General features: G+C 37.5%; 1 protein-coding gene across 4 annotated transcripts in view; it reads right to left on the bottom strand.

The window, feature by feature from the left end:
* Window positions 1-6,548: 6,548 nt before the first annotated feature.
* LOC127810975 (protein transport protein Sec24-like At4g32640) overlaps window positions 6,549-21,352 on the bottom strand; it is a 94,225-nt gene continuing 79,421 nt past the window's right edge. For all 4 annotated transcript variants that reach the window (XM_052350623.1, XM_052350624.1, XM_052350622.1 and 1 more), the window contains exons 22-26: window positions 9,002-9,147; window positions 8,740-8,919; window positions 7,933-8,021; window positions 7,764-7,795; window positions 6,549-6,985 (exon numbers count right to left, since the gene is read on the bottom strand). In XM_052350623.1, coding sequence (XP_052206583.1) covers window positions 6,879-6,985; window positions 7,764-7,795; window positions 7,933-8,021; window positions 8,740-8,919; window positions 9,002-9,147 — 554 coding nt within the window. In that variant the 3' untranslated portion in view covers window positions 6,549-6,878. The remainder of the gene's footprint in view (window positions 6,986-7,763; window positions 7,796-7,932; window positions 8,022-8,739; window positions 8,920-9,001; window positions 9,148-21,352) is intronic.

The following is a 21,352-nucleotide window of genomic DNA, read 5'->3' as shown; positions in this document are numbered from 1 at the left end:
CTTATCTAGGACTGCCATGAAACAATCATGCAAACGCAAATGCTTCCCCGCTAGGGGATGCCCAACGACAAAAAGTTGAGAGATGCTCTACCTATGCACCTCTTACGGACATGGCCCATGAATGAGCTCCTCACTACATGTCCATATAAGTAACCTAGGTCCTTGGGGGCTGTTGTAGATGCCTTGGGGTGGCCGGGCTCGAGACTAACAATCTGCCAAGGACTGAAAGCGTAAGTTTAATCCCCAGTCATAGCTAGATGCTCAAATCCCTAAAAACCATCACCAAACAAGGGCTCGAGGCTTAACACAAAAGTTCTCACCAAATCGTAGCTTGAGATATAGCTCAAACTTCCAAGAACCTTTATCGGCTCACTATTTGAGGTGTCACTACACCCTTACCACAATTCAAGACATTCTTCCATACTACACACAAAGCTCGTTAACCTCAATTCTAAGACTGGGGAGTTAGGATTTCTATTAATGGTGATGATAGGATATTATAAGCATGCCGCTTGAGGCGATTACACCATGCGCACGAACATCCATGCCACAATTTGAGGTAAGACACCATCTGGTATTGCATTTACATCTTTTACTCTAACCCTTATGGTTGGCAAGCCTGAGGAAAAACATACTTAATGAATAAACAACTAGGTATTGCTATCTTGTTTCATACCTTACGTTGCTTACTTTCCTATCATGCTACTCGCATCGTAATATATGCCAATTGCATAGACATGCATGCAAACAGGCAAACACAAGCCCTAAGTAATAAGCACCACTAGTCAATTTCCCAAAAAACCTTATTTCATCCACGCACTCACTAGCACTCACAATACAAACTCATCACCTACAAATGGGGAGTCCAAAAATATGTATAGCCTAGAAGTCAAAAGTAAGCCACAGGTGGCCAAAGAGGCGTCTTAGATTGCCCCACAGTCGCTATCAGAATTCTGGGTTGTTCCTTAACTTGACCTTTTTCCTCAAACCTCTAGAATACTGTCAACATTCGTTGATGTCTAAATCCTCTCCATATTTAACACTCCAAATTTGGAATTATGTTTACCTCTGACATATCTAAGACCTTAAGACCTGTTATGCTAGGTAAAATCACCCTCCTCGCTAACTTACGATCGAAACCTTATCATAGAATGATGGTGTCGAATCCAACAAATAATAAATTCTTACTCTTAAAAATGTAAATTGTGATAATGATGAGTAAGGTCGTATCTACAGGAATTGGTTAGATCTATTCATTTGAAAAATTAAAATAAATAAAAGAAACTATTGGGGGGTTTTGAATTTTGAAATTTAAACAATTAAAAATAAAATATTATTCTAAATTAGTAAGGAAAATCAGAATGTAAAAAATTAAATAAATCAATAGAAACATTTTCGGTAGAAGGGATTTATCCACCAATGGCTATGACATTGATCATTGATGCAGAAGTCACAAATTTTCCTTAAATACTTGGTCTTAGAACGAACAACAAGCTCTGTTCATTCAATGTTTCTCTTACTTCTTAGTTAATTAAAACAAACTCTTCAATTAACCCTTACCTTCAAACAACCCTAGAACAAGTTTTCTAGAATTTAATTCAAAGGCAACATTAAATTTGTGGAAACAAGACAAAATTTGAACAATAAACACACAAGCTCGGTTTATTTAATTTAACACATGTACTCCCTAGGAATTGAACAAAAACTTGTCCATAATCATCAACCCTAGTTGCTACTTATGCAAGAAAAATAATTACGAATTTGATATTCAAGCTAGCAATTGATCATGCGTCAATAATTGAATAGTCGCCGTCTATGCAATCAAAACACACAATTATAAACATTAAAATAAGAAAATACATGAATATTCAAGAGAAAATCAGATTGTAAATAAACTCAAAAAGATCTCACAGTGTTCTTTACCATGGCTTCAAAATATCATTCTACCGAAAAATCAAAGTTTAGCCACATATAATGAGAGAAAGAATACAAAAAGAAAAGAAAAATATGAAAAATATGCTTCTTTCTCCTCTTAGATGTGCTTCTCTACCTCTTTTCTTCCTGGAAGTTCCTCTTTCTCGAGCTTGGATCAAGACCTTAAATAGCCCCTAACAAAGAATCCAAATCAGCCAAAGAATTAGGGCTTCCTAGACTCCCGTTACTTTTGAGTTCGTTTTGGGTCAGATAAAAGGCTTTTGGCTTCAGCCCCTTTTAAGAATTGTAGTTTAGAATGTGTAGATAAATTTAGATTTTGAATCACTCGATTTGGACACCATAAGCTCAAGTTATGTCCTTTTAAAGATTTAGTATTTGTGCAAAATTCTAATCAGATTAGGATTTGACCCAACTTTTCGACCTTAAAGTTGAAGCAATGTTTGGAGGCCCAAACGAACTCGAATTTGGAAAAATAATACCATTCTTAAAAGCCCAAGAAATTCTCTACAAAATCTCTGAAGACATCATTCATGTTCTTGAACTTTAACATGGTCAAAAATCTACAAGAACCCCAAAAGGTTAAAATATTAAAAAGTTGAAATTTTCTAAATAAAAGCCCAATTTATTATAACCTATCCAAAATTGCCTTAACCATAAAAATAAGCATAAATTAACACAATAAGGCATAAAGCTCACCCAAAAGACTATATGTAAGGGAAATAAATATATGAAATTATGCACTCATCATAGAATACCAACTCAGGGCGTGGCCCCCAAAACATTTTCCTTCCAAATAGCTATAGAACAAACACAATCCATGCCTAAGGAAACCTATAAAGTATTCTCGCCCTCGTTCAAAATAGTCTTGAGAGACTCCATACTTCTTAATAGCCATTTTGCACATCGCACATGCATTCGCTAACTATGACTAAACACTTTTTGCATTCGTTTCTATATACCAGAACTATTTGTGGGTTCGCCCCAACTCACTTATTATTTAGGGTGACTCTTTTACACCAACGTAGTGCCTGACCTATGAATCACCCTCGCAATTCGTTGCATTTCCTTATCTTTTCCTTGTAGCTCATCAAGCTCGCAATTCACCCACACGCTTACTACTAAGGGAGTGACTCCTTGTCTCTAATTCCCTCACCTTATTTCCAAGGAAAAAAAGGTTGTGCCTTACACCCCTCAAGATCCCTAAGCTTGGCCTTAAGGTGACGACGTCCGTCACACCCTGCATGACTTTATTGCAAGCTATTTGGTGCTCATCTCTAGCCCTTGATAGCCTTGCGCAAAAATAGGCATTAACAACAGCTTGTTGTGGAACGTTCTACAACCATAAGCAATGAGATGTAGGATCAAGCAAATCCTAGCTCTTAACCCTAGTTGCCGAAGCCCGTCAACATGTGCCAATCAGTCATCGCTCATTAATATTAACACTCTCAAAAATCCTTTTCATGAGTCCCTACTTACCTCGCAGCGACAGTCATATACACTAGCCTCACCCCAACATGCAGCTCCACCGTAATGTTAGCATCAAATAAGCACAAGTAAACCCAAATCATCTCGATGCTTCGATCATCCATGCCCCTCTACTAACTCAATTCCCCCGATCACCTGCATGACCTTTTGTCTGCACACAAACGTTCTTCCACACGCCTAACTTTGTTTGAAATCTCTTGGCTTCTCTAAGGTAACTCCTCATGTGTGTTGCAATCTTTCATTTTTTTTTTTGCTTATTTTCAGTTTTGAATTGGTTGATTTCTCGAAAAGACTGAAAGCTTAATTCACCCCTCTTAAACTAATTGTGTTTTACAATCAAGTTGATGATCTGGCACATAAAGGTAAGGCTAAAATAAGGGAGCTTAAGGAGTCCATGGTGTATTTAAATGGGGGTGTTAGAGATGTGGGAGGCACTTGTGCGTTCCGAATGTTGACAACTTAAGGCAATGAGTACTTGGGTTGAAGCAACTTAATTGTCACAATTTCTTCATTATGATCAAAACATTGATTTTTATATTTTCATAACATATTAAAGATGTGTTTGATTGTATAGAATGAAAAAAAAGCATCTTTCAACTTTCATGAAAAATTAAAATCAGTCCCCCTAAGAATTGACTTTATTTGTTTTTATAAAAAATATGACACTTTTATACTTGGATAACAAATAAATTTCATGAAAAAATTTATCAATCAAACATCCAAAATTAAAATTTGACTAGAAAATATTTTATTTTCTATGCCAATCAAACACACCCTAAATGTTTATTTTTTTTTAGTAAGTGAATTTGAAAACAAAAAATTAAAAATTGCAATAAAACTAAAGGTATTGATATTCTTGATGTTTGATAAAAGTCACTAACATTGTGAAATTTATCATAAATGACAAAAATCATCACTATGCATAAGGTTTAACTAATTGTCCTCATCTTTAAATAGATAACAAAATTACAACAATTAATGCTATATGTACTACACGATACATGCATTACATCTTTTTTCTAAATATTCAAGCAATTATATTTGTTATATATAAAAAATATTGAAAGTGAAGAATGGTGTAAGCGCCACGTGGCAAGCCCCCATGGGTGACCAAAGGAGGCCACCCGGGGGGGATGCCACCCCCGAATGAGGGTCACTCAGGGGTGGCAGAAGGGCGCGCCCCCAAGTGATGCTTGGCAGGCGTGCCAGGCGCGGCCCCCCTGCGTGCGCAGCCAGGTAGCACACGGCTACCTAGCGGGGGTTGTGCCCTTGGCCTTGCCCCCGAGTGAGGACGCTCGGAGGCAGCCTTCCCTCCTTAGTGAGGTCACTCAGGGGGAGCCGCGCCTTAGCGCACGGCCGCCCGCGCGGGCGGCCACTCATGTGCGCCCTGCGAGTTGGCCACTTCGCACCCGGCCCCGTGTACCTGCGCGCACGACCCCTTGTGCTTTCTTTGCCTGTGCTCGCACATACCCTCGAGTGAGGGTCACCCAGGGTGCCACGCTCACATCCGCGTGCCCCCTATTCTTGCGCCAACACCTCCAGGAGTATAAGCCTAAAACTATTCTCGCAAGACTCGGTTAAAGCCTCTCCGAGATTCTTGTCGTGAAACTCGGGACACACGACACATGGATGCCCCTCTTGTTGCTATAAATAGGAGGTCTCTTTCCCTCATTTGGTATGTAATCTTTTTCTCTCGTATTTACACTCTTGCTTTCAAGTACTCTACTTTTACGATGATCTGACTTAAGCATCGGAGAGTCCACACGGGAACTTTCACTCATGCCCCTAACTGATTCTTTTTCTAACAGGTTACCCATCGTTCTCAACCTGATCAAAGGACTCACCCATTGTTGTTTTCACCATCGGAAGACTTATCCATCGCTCATATACGCCACAAGAGGGTCACCCATCGGTCAGATCGTCCATAAGAGTCATCCATCGACAATTTCCTTTTTTTACAAATTTATTATTGTTACCAGGTAACAACAATATTGATTAATAATAAATAAAATTATTTAAATATTAAAAATAAAACATAATAAATATATATTATCTAAGAATAAAATACATTTATTACTGTTTAACAATAACTCAAAACTACAGAAAAAGAAAAAAAACTGTACCTGCACCCTTTTAGAACCCAACAACGACCGACGCTTATGTGAGAAGAATATTTTTTTTTAATATAAAATAAAAATAATACTAATTATCTTTAAGACATTTTATTTCTAATTTTTAAATAATTTTATTATTTAATTAAAATTTTGTTAGTAACACTAGTTAAAAGTGAATTTAATACACTTTATTTTCACGATACCCTTTTTTTTAACAATAAATATATTATATTTTAAAATATTTTTAAAAACTTATAAAAAGTGTTTAAATATTAAAAATAAAAAACATTTAATATTTGATTGAATATTTTAAAATATAATATAGCTATTATTAGCTAATGAAATTACTTACTTAAAAACAGAGTACCCCCTTATATAATTTTATACATATCAAAATATCCAATAAAATATAAAAAATAATTTTTATTTTTATTTTTAAAATTTTGCAAAACAACTTTATCAAACACTGCAATTATTTTTTTTTTATTTTTTGTTAAGAAAAAAAATCTCGGCCAAAAACAAATAAAACAAAGGAATTGATTACAACAAAATCAAATAAACCCTATATAAAAATTAGCATAAGAAACTCTGAATGTTAACTGAATAGAATTTCTTAATTAAAACAAAAAACTCAAGAAATTTTTATATAAATTTATTTGAAACTTAATAAGTAACTTTACCAGTTACTTTTCTTGACTTCTTTTTAAAAAAATTAATAAATACAATAAAAAAAATTTTTATTCAAAATATTTTCTATATCTCACTTTTTTCGATCTATATGTTAATTAACAAATGCTACTTGAACAGAAAACACAAGAGTACAACATAACTCTCCACATCTGCAATAACTTCAAAATTCAAACTCAAGATCGATCCTAAAAGATTTACTCTCAAAGCTTCGTTGGTTTGAAGCAACAAAAAGTAAAAAGGAATGGTATAAAACCATTAGGCACTCAATACAAAAGTTCAAAAACATTCTACCAGAAAAATAGAATATCGTTACTTAGAAAAAAGAAAAATAGAACACTAAAATTCACCATGTAATAAAACAACTTGTATATACATCTTTCCTGTTCTACAAGAAAGAAAGAAAGAAAGAAAATGACACAAAGAAAGCATAAAAGCATATCGATTAAGTAATATTACCCTGATTGATTCCCCTTAGAATAATATTTATAACTGCCACCGACTCCGAACCTCTTATTTGGTCTCAGCTTGCTTGTCGGAAAATTTAATCCACATTGCCATCAAAGGTAATACCAGATTGAATTTCTCTTCATGTATCTCAATTTCCAAGTGCAATGGTTCTATACAAAATATAGATCAGACCGGCAATGAATGCCATCAAGTCATTTTACTTTGAATCTGCCGGTGGATGTGTACCAAAAACTCCACATACGAGAGGCCTGAGGGAGTCTTGTCTTCTACCATATAAGAGAAGAACAGCATTCCTGGTGGAAGAACAAAACAACAAAAAAACATTGGTGAAGTTGCAAAGCGATTCTCAGTGATGGTAAAATGCCTTTTTAAGTAGACTTACTCTTGGAGTGGAAGAACAAAACAACAAAAACATTGGTGAAGTTGCAGAACGATTCTCAGTGATAATAAAATGCTTTTTTTTTATGTAGACTTACTCTTGGAGTTACAACTCATTGAGGAATTGCATTTTCCTCGTTTAGCACAAACCTTTACTTGAAAGTGGAAAGTTGGGATAAACACGTGCTCTTAGAATTGAATTTCAGAATATATCTGCATGCAAGATTATGAACACCAGACTAGATATGCCAACACAATGGCGAAAATTGTTTCATTGGAATGTTTGAAGATTCTGGGAGCAGTTCAGCTGTGCTTTGATATTGACTTCAGGAAAAGCACATGACGAGTGCCAAATGATCGACCAAATTTTGAAATGAAGAGTTTCCCTTCCATAAATTAATATACAAGTCAAAGGAAAATGAAAAGGAAATGAAATGCAAGGGTGTCAATTATTTGAGGGCCTTCCATAGACATCTCAAAAATTAGGTTGACAGCCAGCCACCAAGCCAGCCCCCTTACTTTGGTATGTACAACAGCTCAAAGATACAAACTGGTGGAACCCCAACCTTTCATTGCACATAATGCATTTACAAATACATGATTAACAATGATAAAGGAAGAAGAAAATTTGATTGGTTTAAATCAAATTATTGCTCATTAAACGTGATTGTCAGACTGTTCTAATGCACTGACCTGATGAATCTCCTTTCTTGCACAGCTTTAAGCTGCAAAGAGATAAGAATGCCAATTATTAAATACTAACATATCTCAATTAATCTTATACTGAATATATTTAAAACCAGACACCAAAAAAAAAAAAAAGGTATGTACAAGGACAATTTTCAATGAATATCAACCATACCGGAGGTAGGAACATCTTTGGCGCCTTATCTCATTTACAACATCATTTAGCTTCTTTGACAGTGGATTGTCATATGGTTGTAGTACAAACTGAAGCCAATGAAATAAAGTCATTGAGCAGAAACATACAAGCATCCCAACAGATGGAACAAAGGTACACAAATTTATTAGACAGATCCCATTTTCATCAACAAAGCAAATCACATACATATATCAACTATGCAATTGGTGTATTAAGTTTAATAATCAAGGATTTTTTTGCAATCACAGAAAACCTTACAATGTAACATTTGAAGAGTTAAAAGAAAATATGACCCAAGAGATATGTATAGGACTCACCTTCAAATCAGGACTATAAGTTTGAAACTCGAGATCAGAGAGGTTAATTATAAAAAATTCAATACAAGAACTGTAAATTCAAGATATACAGACTTTTAAGATCTTTGTAAATCCTATATGAGCCATCTGCATCAATTACTGAACAAATAATCATAACCGACAATTTGAAACACAGCAGATCACACTCAATCAGGACCACAATTTGAAACACAGGAGAGCATAAAGTTATTTAGAAAAAAATAGCAATGTAAGAACTATTATTAAATATATCCAGACTTCAAGATCTTTGTCAATACTGTACAAACCCATCATAGGAATTCGTCAACAAATATTATCATGTATCACATATCAACTATGAAGCTGGCATAAAAAATATTCATGTCTCAAACTCGTATGTGCATTCTTATCAACCAACAACTAGTGACCTAAATTGTTGGACAGACAAATTTCAAAATGAAAATACACCCACCTGAGTTGGAATATCATCAACAGAAGAAATCCCGAAAAGTTGCTGAATGATATCAGGATCCACAGAGTTCCCTATATAAATTAAACAATCCTCCCCATTTTCGAGAAGATAAATCCCATCATCACTCACATGTTCACTGGAAAGGGGAATAACAGGAGGTATAGGAGATCCATCAATCTCCTGTCAATTCAAAAGTAGCACAGCAAGAAAATTAGAATAACAGAAGAAGATTGCATGTATAAAACATGGTTCTTATCCATACCTTCAAGTCAAGGTTGTGAATGCTTATCATCCTGGGGTACACCAGAGGGATTGCCAAAGGAGTAGAAAGAGAAGAAACATAATTGATCCAGAAGGACCTGTCATCTATTCGCCCATCAGTTCGTAGTCCTGTACTTTTAAGCAAAGCTGAAATACAATTGAAATGTATGAGTAAAAATTCAAGATCATATTTAACAGCAATCTTGCAAGAAAAAAATATGAGTGGTAAAATAGAAGTTGAGGATTAAAACAAGATTATTGGTTTACTAGTCTATATGTGTCTAGGGATCAAAAGCAGAAGCTATCTACTATTAAGGAGAAAGATTGGGAGACATAGGAAAAGAGAAGAAAGACCTCTATAAGGTTTTCATGAGTTGAAAAAAGCAAATGATTGGGGGGGCTAGAGATTTGATATGTGAGATATGAAAGAGAAAAGCATAACAATAAATATATTTAACTATATTGAAATGATGCCAGACAGCACGAGAGACTTATGACCACCTTTAGAGACGTTAATGATTCACCCATCACTGTAGATTTTCATTAGAGATCTGTTTTCAGACTTTTATATTTTAGGTTAATAATTGATGAACCCTACTAAGATTATGTTTCCATGTTATATAAGTTGGTTTCACAATATTACCTATGTGATGGAATACAACCATATTAATTATATTCATTCAATCACCATTTTATGAAATTTTCTCGTATGAAGATTGTGTTCAAACTTCATCTCATCACTATTTTCTCATTAGAGCCTAGAGGTTGTGTCAAGAAGGGCTTCTGGCATAAAAGTTTGCCACACTATTCTTTAGCATGGACTTGGATTGTCAACTTGACTTTTAGGAGTCACTTGACAATACAAATGTAGTTCTACCAACCCTAACTTGGTTAGGATAAAGTGCAGCCAGTGTTTGAAAAATCGGCCTAGGCGGCCGTTGGCAGCCACGATTTTCATCTAGTTGGCCCTCCTAGGTGTCGGTTCGCCTAATCGGCCGTCGGCGACGCCTAGGCGTCCCAAGCGGCGCCTAAGCGCTTGGGCCGCCTACTTTTAAATTTTTAGGGTTTTAAAGAGGAGACAATACAGATTGTATTTCTCCTTCGTCTGCCCCGATTGCTCTCTCCCAACCGCGACTGTCTCTCTTCGAAAGCTCAGCCTCATCGCCGCTGACGCCTCCTCCACCGCCGACCATCGTCTCTCTTGGCCCCAATTTTCTGATTTCCCTTGGCCTCCACCAGTCGTCTCTCTCGCTCGCTGACGCTGTTCTTCCTCCAACCACCGGTATCTCTCTCTCTCACTGTTCTTCCTAATTTGCCTGCCTTCTTGCAGTATAATATATAGTATATATATATAATATATACTATGTATGCTGCAGCAGCATACCTGCAAGCAGCAGCATGCTGTTAATAACTTAATATTGCTATATGTATTGCTATATAGCATATATAGATATAGATTATATGGATGAGACTTAAATTGTTTATGTTGCAGGCTTTTTCAATTAGATTAAAAATGTCGGATGGGACTAAGAGTACCGGAGCATCGTCTGATGCCATCTCAGTTTTTAAAAGGAAGTCAAATGATATCGGATGGGAGTATGGAATGTTAGTTGATCCAAAGAATATGGACAAAGTTAAATATAAGCTGTGTGGCAAAGTTATGTCTGGAGGAGTTTATAGAGTTAAAGAACACATCGGCCACATTTCCGGAAATATTTCTGCATGTCCAAAATCTTCTCTGGATGATAAAGCCAAACGTAAGAATGCTATTGACGAGGCAAATAGTGAGAAGAAGAATAAGAGGAAGGAGGAAGATTTGATGAGATCCTCTATTAATATTTCTGAAAGGGAGGAAGAGGATGCTGAAAATGAATTGCAAGAGTTAGGGAGCAACAAAGCACCCTGTACACTTGGCCCTCTGGATAAGTTTACAAGCTCCATCACCCCTGAAACGAGTGCAGGAATAACACAAAGGAAACAAAATATCAGTGAAGCACTCTTTAAAAAGAGAACACAGTCTGTTCGTCAATATTGTGCTAGATGGGTGTATAAAACCGGCATTCCTTTCAATGCTATTGATAATGATAGCTTTAAATTGTTTGTTGAGGCGGTTGGTCAATTTGAGCCAGGCTTCAAACCTCCTAATCAATACCAGTTGAGGGAACCATTGTTAAAGGGAGAAGTTGATAGAACTAAAGAGTATTGAGAAAGCATGAAGAAGAGTGGGCACGAAATGGATGCTCCATTATGACAGATGCTTGGACAGATAGAAAAAGGAGGAGTATCATGAACCTATGTGTTAATTCTAATGCAGGTACTGCTTTTCTTTTTTCCACAGAGTCTTCAGATGAAGCACATACTAGTGAACTGATTTTTGAATATGTGGACAAGTGCATTGAGCAAGTTGGGCCACAAAATGTCATTCAAGTAGTAACTGACAATGCTACTAACAATATAGGAGCAGCAAAATTATTGAAGTTGAAGAGGCTAAATATATTTTGGACATCATGTGCTACTCACTATCAATTTGATGCTAGAAAGTATTGAAAAATTGCCAACATATAAGAAAGTTATTGATAAGGCCAATAATTTGACAATCTTCATTTATGCACACCATAAGACATTGTCCTTAATGAGATCATTTACGAAGAAGAGGGATATTGTGAGATCGGGAGTCACTAGATTCGCTTCTTCTTTCCTTACTTTGCAAAGTTTGATGGAGAAAAAAGCCCAATTGAGGACAATGTTTACTAGCTCTGAATGGTAAGAGTGCAAATGGTTCAAGATTGTTAAAGGGAAAGCAGCTTATGCTACTGTGATGAGTATTCTTTTTTGGAATGGTGTGAGTTTATGCCTCAAGATTTTTGCACCTTTGCTGAAGGTGCTTCAAATTGTTGATGCAGATAGAAAGCCTTCTATGGGCTTTTTATAAGGAGAGATTGTGCAGGCAAAGAAAGATATTAAGGAGGCTCTGAATAATCTTGAGAAGAGCTATTAGCCTATTATGGAGATTATTGAAGCACGGGTGAAAGATAGGCTAGATAGTCTACTACATTTTGCTGCTTACCTTTTGAATCCTTACTACTTTAAGGATATGGATATACAGCTTGATCATGAAGTGATGGATGGATTATTTAACTTTGTGGAGATGTTTTATGAAAATGAAGGTGAATTGCAAGGCCATGTTGTAAATGTTGAGTTGCCAAAGTATACTCGTAAAGAATGAGCTTTTGGAAAATCATGGGCAGCTCAAGGGTGTGCAAAAAATGATGACAATTATAATCCAGGTATAAGATTAAAGTCCTTTTCTTAGTTTCTATTGTGTATTACTATTACAGTATTAGTGTATAAATTTGTTTACTTTATACTTGTTTGACCTATGTTGTAGTTACATGGTGGACCACATATGAAAATCAAACTCCAAACTTACAACGAATGGCGAGAAAGATCCTCTTGTTAACTAGTAGTTTGTTCGGTTGTGAAAGAAACTGGAGCACTTTCGAAGGGGTTAGTGTATAATCTATAATGTATATTTTAAAACGTTTTTAATATTTTAATTTCATTATCCCCATCATTTATATTAATATTGTTCTTATTTATTTATGTAGATACATACGAAGAAAAGAAATAGATTGGACGTGAATCGATTGAACAATCTAGTCTATATCTAATTTAATGCTAAATTAATGAACAATCAAAAAAGAGAGAAATAAAGGAATGTTGATGAAGAAGTTGAGCCTGGTACGGGACTTACTCGAGAAGTGGTTGGTGAAGCATCCGGAGCAGACGAAATGCTTCAACCAGGAAAAAGTTCTAGAATGAGAGAGTTTCGTGAAGATGATTTTCAATCAGAAGAAGAAGATGGGCAAGAACTCAATGAATTTGATTTTGAGTCTGATGAAGATCTTGTGTTAGAAGAATATGAAGAAGAAGAAATCCAATTAGATGGCTAGATACTTACTTACTTAGATTCTTCAAGTATTGTTTATGTTGCATTATTGTTGCTTTTGCTTTCTTGAACCTAGAACTAAACTACAACAGTTTGTTTTCTCATACTTAATTCTACTATTTCACTTGTCATTCCATTATTGTTGCATTATTGGTTTATGTTGCATTATTGTTGATTTTCTACTTTGATTTACTTGAAAATAACATGACATTACATCAAAAAGTTCAAAAAAATAAAAAAAAACAACAATTTTTCTAGGCCCTGCCTAGGCGCTAGTCCCTAGCCTAGCGCCCGACTAGCGCCTAGCGCGTTTTAGAACACTGAGTGCAGCTGATAGTGATGAACTGATGAAACTACTAGACATGTACAATACAGTATCATGGGCTTATGGTAGTTGTTGATGGTATTATCTTAGTGAAGGAAATTAATAAACAGGTAATACTACAAGAGTAGCTTTACAATAAAAGGCTTCAGAAATTGCAATTAAGAACAAACTGAACTCAACTGTAACAACAGCTTAATTCTGTTGTACAAGACAAATAAAACTACTTCTCTCTACATTCCCCCTCAAATTAGACCCTGGAACTTGGGCAGATCTGGAGTTAATTTGGAATCATCTTGAATCATCCTTAGTAGAAGTAGTCCGCTGTAGTTTATCTTGAACAGCACAATTAGGAGACAATGTTAGGCCAAGCCTATTACACAAAACGAGAAACCTGTCTCTAGGCATACCTGTGGTGAGAATATCAGCTGTTTGATATTGTGTGGGAACATATCTAATCTCCACCTCACCATTTTTAACTTTCTCTCAAACAAAATGAACATCAATTTCAATATGTTTAGTGCATGAGTGGAAGACAGGACTTTCAGCAATAATTTTAGCTGCCATATTGTCACACCAGATGATAGGAATTTTAGAAACCGAATAGCCCAGTTCAGCAAATAAAGACTTTATCCACAAAATTTCAGTAACTCCTTGTGCCAGAGCTCTATATTTGGCTTCTCCAATGTCATATGCCTACGGTTATAAAGGCAGGGGGTACTTACACATTGTATAGGCAGTGTAGGCCGGCCTTAAATAAGCTTGGTAGTTAGGCAGTTGTGCTATTTTTGAATTTGGCTGCCTTTGGCGCCGTGTCCCAAGTGGTGGATCAGTATATAATAAACTGATCCCGCTCCATTTGAGGCATCAATGAATACAAACTGAAAATTCACCTTTCCCGCCCCAATTCTCTCTCTCTCTCTCTCTCGTTCTCCCTCGATCCTTCTCAATTCTCCCCAATTGAGAGGAGAATTTCATTGTCAGATCTAAGAATCTAACAAACTGGTATCAAAGCATGATTCGGGATGACAATCATGTTCAACAAACTCTTCACAATGACCGAGGAACTAGGATGAAGCAAATGGAGTCTCAGTTACAGCAAATCACGACTGTGGTGGTAGACATGCAAATTTGGATGGGAACCTTGGAGGCGTTGGTGGAATCAGTGGTGGAAAGGAGGTTAGATGGAGCGATGGAACGGTGGCACAAAGAGAGCCGTGATCAGAACAATCTGTTGCATGAGCAGAACAATTAGCTGTGAGATCAGTTGCAGCAATTCATGATAATGTTCACAGGCCAAAATTTTGTAAGACTCTCCCCTAAATTTCCCCCTAGAGAAAGCTTAGAGCAAATCCTTCCCGGGCATGGGATGGCCCATCGATCTGAGGGATCTTTTGAATTTGAGGTCGATCCACTACTTGTTGGAGAAAATGATATGGAGAAGACACAAGGAGCTCAGGCTGTTCCTAATTAGTTGACTTCCCTATGCTGAAATTGGAGATCCCATTGTTTGATGGCCAAAACCCAAGGTGGTGGGTAAGGTGTTGGGAACAAATGTTTAGCGTGTATAACGTGCCCGAACAACAAGAGGTCACATTGGCCTCTGCTTATCTCAATGATGCTGGAGATGCTTGGTTTCAGGGGTTGAGTCGGGTGAAGGAAGGCTGCCAATGGACAGAATTTGTGGAGGACTTATGTGAGTGTTTTGGGGATCAGAGTATGATGGATGTTGTGGAGGAATTTGATAGGAACCCCAATAGAAATCCAAACAACAATCAAATATCAATAACTATCAATACTTTTCAGCAAGAAAACAAGAACAAACCAGGGCATTCGAGAGGCCCTTACTCTCCCAATTCTTCTATCAAAAACTAGCTACCCTCTCCCTCTTCTTCTCAGCTCTTTATACCGCTCCTCTGCCCCTCTCTAACCGAATTCCCTTGCACATGCAGATTATTCCCTCAGCTTATGGATTACAAAACTACCCCCTATGCGCACATGCTGGTTGTAACAACCTGCATGTGCTAATTCCCTATTCTCCCCTTCATGCTTGCTGGTCTTTGGTAGGTTTGGTACACCGGTGGCCTATCAGAATTCAACAAGCTTAGATAGGAAGGAACGATGCAGTTGTATCAACGTAAGTTTGAGGAGCTAAAATCGCTTATGCTAGTCCTTAACCCCCACTAACAGAAGGATACTTCGTCTCAAGTTTCATTAGCGGCTTGAGCGAAGAGCTACGACCCATAGTGAAGATGTTTCAACCCAAGACCATCAAGCAAGCGGCTGAGAGTGCAAGAGCTGACAGTTGAGGCTCTCATGAAGAAGCTGAGATGGTTGGGAAGGGGAATAAACTCCGAAATTCCCCAGCAAGGGAACTGAGGGTTCTTCAAGGAGGGTGGTAAGGTTGCTTAAGGTACAAAGGGGATGGTTGTTCCAACTAAAATCACTCCTGCTCAATCGCCAGGCAAGAGGATCGTGGAACAAAGGAGGCAGGCAGGACCGTGTTTCCATTGTGGGGATGGGTACACCCTAGGACACCAATGCAAGAGGCAGCTTCTATTGCTAGAAGGGGAGTAAGAAGTAGATGCAGTAGAAGAGGAGACCACAAACCCCATGGAGACCAAGGGAGAAGAAAATGTGGAAATCTCATTACATGTATAGAGGGGATTGGCTAACAGTAAGATTATCAAGGTAGAAAGGAAGGCACAAGATTGTAGATTGATGATCCTAATAGACGGTGCAAGCACCCATAGCTTCCTAGATGAAAGCACTGCAAGGAAGTTGAATTTTTGGCTTACTGGCACACAACCACTATTAGTAACAGTGGCTAACGACAATAAGGTGGTCTGCAAATCGACTCGTGTAGGGTTTTGCTAGGAAATGCATAGGGAGGAATTTAAGGCAGATTTGAGATTGCTAAAGCTAAGGGGGTGTGACATTGTGTCAAGGTAGACTGGATAAAATATGTGAGTCCCATTTGTTTTGATTTCAATAAGATGGAAGTAACGTTTGAGAAAGAAGGCAGGCGGATAACCTTGATAGGCAGTATAGAAACAAGGTTGTGCAAGATGATATCGGGGAAGAAACTACAAAAGATACTCATAAACAAGCTGCCACAAGTAGCACAGATATTCTCAATCCATGCAGTGAAACATATGGGGGAAGTTCAGGAGCAGGAAGGAGAGTTAAGGCTAGCCATCAATAGCCAACCCCAACACCAATAAAAGGTATAGGAACTTGATTCTCTTGACTCACTTTTAGTTCAGTTTAGAGACTTATTTGTGGAACCAAAATCCCTACCTCGAAAAAAGACCCTTTGATCACTCTATCATCCTCAAACCTAACACTGAAGTAATTTGTTGCTCCAGGGTCAACAAACCAAGACAGATAATTGCAAGTTGCAGAAGAAGAAAATTGATTATCCAAAGAATGAAAGAATTGTTATAGTAAGAACCGTGAATAGAACCAGTCCCACCTAGAAATACTTCGCTAGGATCACTAGGGGCTACAAGATAAGTTCTTGAATCAGACTACGATAATCCTCTACCATAATTTTAACTAGGAAAACGTTGAAAATTTTGGTCGAACTTATGGTAACATTTGTCAACAAAATGACTTGGTTTTCCACATAATTGACAATGTATTTTTCCAGAGTTAGATATGCCTCAACCTCTACCTCCTTTGTTAGAAAAAACACCTCTACACTAGATTGAACCGCTACACTTTGTTTTTTGCTCCTCCATGTCACCAAATTTCCTCTTAAAAAGGTACAATAGCCCGATGTGGACCTCCTATCTATAAGGGATCCTGCATAGTCAGCATTCGTGTACGCTTCAAGTGACATAAACTCTCCCTTCTTGAACAAAATAGCTTTCCCAAGTGTTCCCTTTAAGTAATGTAGAATCCTATACACTGCCCTTAGGTGAACCTCCTTGGGATTGAGCATAAATTGGCTGACAACTCCCATTGCATAAGCAATGTCTGGCCGAGTATGAGCTAGATAGATTAACTTTCCAACCAACCTTTGATAGAACCCCTTATCAACCATGTTGTCTTCTAGAGCTTCCCTAAACTTGTGATTTGGTTCGATGGGAGTGTCTATCGCCTTGCAATTGAGCATTCCAATCTCAGTTAGGAGATCTACTACATTTGCTGAGAAATTAATACTCCCTCTTTTGAATGTGACTTCTATGCCCAAAAAATATTTCAATCTCCTCAAATCCTTAATTTCAAATTCACTTAGCAAACATTCCTTTAACTTGCTCATGCCCTCTTCATCATTGCCAGTAACCACGATGTCATCCACATACACTATGAGAACTATCACTCCCCCTGTGGCCAAGTGATGGATAAATAAGGTGTGATCCTCTTGACTTTGCTTATATCCCATGCCAAGCATTACATTTGTAAACTGGCCAAACCAAGCCCTTGGGGATTGTTTTAGTCTATGGAGGGCTTTTTTCAGTTTGCATGCTACCTTCTCCTTAGTTGTTGGACCATATCCCAGTGGTACTTCCATGTAAACCTCCTCTTTCAGTTTCCCATGCAGAAATGCATTTTTGCCATCATATTGTTGTAGTGGCCAACCTAGATTAGCTACCAAAGATAGGAGGGCCCTGTGTTTAACTTTGCAACTGGTGTAAAAGTATTTAGGTAGTCTACCCATATACTTGTGTTACCCCTTAGCCACCAACCTGGCTTTGTATCTATCTAATGACCCATCAAACTTGTATTTCACTATATACACCCATTTGCAGCCTACCTCAGACTTTGTTTTCAATAGATATAACCAAACCACCCTCATGCAACAATCCACAAAAATAATAAACCATCATGCCCCATAAATATTGAAAACACTTGATGGACCCCAAACATCATTGTGGATTAAAAAGAAAGGTGAGCAATTTTTTATTAGATAGAGGAAAAAACACCCTCTTGTGTTTAGCAAACTCACATACAATACAATGAAAGTTTTTAATATCTAGACCTTTAGATAAATCTGGAAACATCACCCTAAGAGTTAGGATGGAAGGATGGCCAAGCCGGTAATGGTGCAACCACAACTGGTCTTTGTTAGACTGAGCCAGGCATGACATTAGAAGAAATTTCTCCCTTTTTTCCTGCTCACCCCACTCCTCAAGGCAGTAAAGTCTAGCCCTGGCCCTAGCATGACCAATCATCCTCTTCATGCCCTATTCCTGTATCTAACACAAATTTGAATGAAAAATAACACTGCAATTAATGTCCAAAATGAGTTTTTGAATAGTTACGAGGTTGGTAAATAATTTAGGGACGTGAAGGACATTCTTTATGGTGAGATGTTCATTAAGGAGAACATCTCCTTGGCTAGCAACAGTGGTCAAAGAGCCATCTGCCATTGTGATCTTTTTGGTGCTAGAACAAGGGCTATAGGTAATGAATAATTGGGAAAAAGAAGTAATGTCATCAGAGGCTCCAAAGTCTAGGATCCAAGAGTTTTGGTGAACTAGTTCTGAAACTTGTAGAGAAAAAGAAGGGAAAGAATTACCTATGAGAGCAAGAGAGCAAATACATTGTGTTCGATGCTGCCTCTCCAGTTGGGGCTTGTTTCGTTTGCAGTTTTCCTGGTCGTGATTAGTACAACGGGCTTGATCTTCCGAGATGGATTGTTGCTTTCGATCACTTCTAGGCTTTTGTTTATTTTCTGTACATATTGTCTTTTATTTTGCTTCATCCTATGTTTTTCTTATTTTTAGTTTATTTTTTCATCTTTTGGTCGAGAGGGTGATCGTTGTTATGTTCATGCCCCTAGTTTTTGGTCAGTTCGGGGTATGCCTTGGCCTTGGTTTGTAACCGTTTCATCTTTGGTTTGTGTTCTATGAATCTCACTTACAGAAAAAAAAAAAATACCTTTCTCAGCCTTATTGTCGAGGGATCCCAAAAAATTCCTCAATCTCTCGATCTCAGCCCTGTTTAGCTCTAGTGCCTCTCCTTGTTCTGAATCCTTCTGTTCAGGAAGTTGATGGTTGCTGGCCATGTACACCTGACCTTGCCCTTGACTTCTTGATGGTTCTCCTTTGGGTGGCCTTCCATGGAGCTTCCAATATTTCTCTATGGTGTGCTTAGGCTTCTTGCAGTAGGTACACCAAAGAAAGTCTATGTCCATGGCTTTCTTCTCTTCTCTAGGACCTTTGCTTTGATTTTGAGTCTTCATGGACACCAAGGCAGAGCTTTCCACCGGGGAAGTTTCTAACATAACTCCCCTTCTACTCTCTTTTGCACGCACTATGGAAATAACCTCATTCAAGGAAGGCAAATCCTCCTTACCGAGGATTTGTACCCTTACAGCATCAAAGTTTATATTAAGAACGACTAGGAAGTCATACGTCATCTCCTTTCTCCACAAATCTTTTATGCAAGGCAGCATCCTCACTGCACTTCATTTTCAAGCATTGGTAATGATCTAACTCTTGCCATAGGGTCTACAGAAGATAAGCATACTCTGTAATGGTCCTTAAACCTTCTCTTGTGCCTGCCAATTTGGTTCTTATCTCGTAGATTTGTGCTACATCACGAACCGTGGAGCAGTTAAGCTCGATTGCCTCCCAAATGTCCTTGTTTGTTGTCAAGAACATCATCGTATCATTGATTTCTGGAACCATGTTGTTCCATAACCGGGACATCACCAAGGAATCCTCCCCATCCCAAGCTGCAAATGCTAGATCTTACTCCTTAGGACCCGTTTTCAATAAGTGGCTCAACCTCCCTTTTCCCTTTAGAAACGTACGGATTAGTTGGGACCCCTTCAAGTAATTCTTACCATTCAACCGGTAAGCTACTTGAAGGTTTTGTAACTCTCCACCTAATCCTCCACAATTGGTTCTAGCAAATAGAATTTTCGTTGTATTGTTGGAATCGACAAGTTTGGTATAGGGTTTGGAGTATTAGACATAGTGTCTTGAAAAGAAGATTGATGACGACCACGAAGATATAAAAAAAAAATGCCTATAATCTTATGGCTTTGATACCCTGTCAAGAAAGAGTGAAAATGGCTTTGATACCCTACCAAATTAGAAAAATAAAAAAACAAAACTGGTCTTATAGAAACAAAGGATACAACATTTCCAAATCAGAAACAAAAAATTTAAGGCTAGGGGAACTTAGATTAGGGGAACTTAGGATAAGAACATTTCCAAATCAGATTAGGGGAACTTAGGATACAACAAATCATAGAAATATACAACAATCTATCTTCTAGAAGGTACATTCTTAGTTTAGGAAACCAGTATCAATCACTGTCAATCAATCTCAATCACAACTGGTCCAATCTTACCATAGAATAACGGCAAGATTGGCTGCTTCCTCATTGAGAGTTAATAGGACCACTACCATTTCTTGACCAGTGGGATGCAACATTTGCAGTCATTAGAGGTATACCTTCAAAATTTAAGGCTGAAGATAAAGAAGAATTCTTAGCAGATAACCTTTGTTCATGCATCAACAGTAAGTACACTTTCCCTAGGTTAACATTATCCATTTGATAGGTAATTATGCTAACAATAGTTTCAAAGTCACTATCCAGTCCACTCAAAATAGCTAATAAAAGATCCTTATCACCAATTGGCTCACCAATTGCAGCAAGAGCATGTCCTATTGTTTTAATATTGAAAACATAGTCATTCATAGATAAAGAATTTTTCTTGATAGATCTCAATTGTTGTTTTAACCGAAAACATCTGGCAACAGTTTTCTGACAATATAAGTTCCCAAGAATATACCATACCTTTGCTGAGGATCACAATGAATCACCTGATCTAAAACTTCTCTGTCTAAAACAACAACAACAACATATTCAACCTTTATCCCATTATGTAGGATCGACTACATGAATTCTAGACTTCTATGTATTTCTGTCTTTTGTCATATCTTTATTTAGGTCCATACACTTCATATCAAACTTTAATGTGTCTCCCAAAATCTTCTTGAGTCTGCCTCTACCTCTTTTTTTGACTAGTTGTTCCATTTCATCAATTCTCCTCACATGAGCGTCTCTCGGTCTCCTTCTCACATGACCAAACTATCTAAGTCTAGTCTCCGTCATC

Source organism: Diospyros lotus, chromosome 10 (genome assembly GCF_014633365.1).
Source record: "Diospyros lotus cultivar Yz01 chromosome 10, ASM1463336v1, whole genome shotgun sequence".
Classification (NCBI taxonomy): domain Eukaryota; kingdom Viridiplantae; phylum Streptophyta; class Magnoliopsida; order Ericales; family Ebenaceae; genus Diospyros; species Diospyros lotus.
This window is presented reverse-complemented; position numbering and strand designations above follow the sequence as displayed.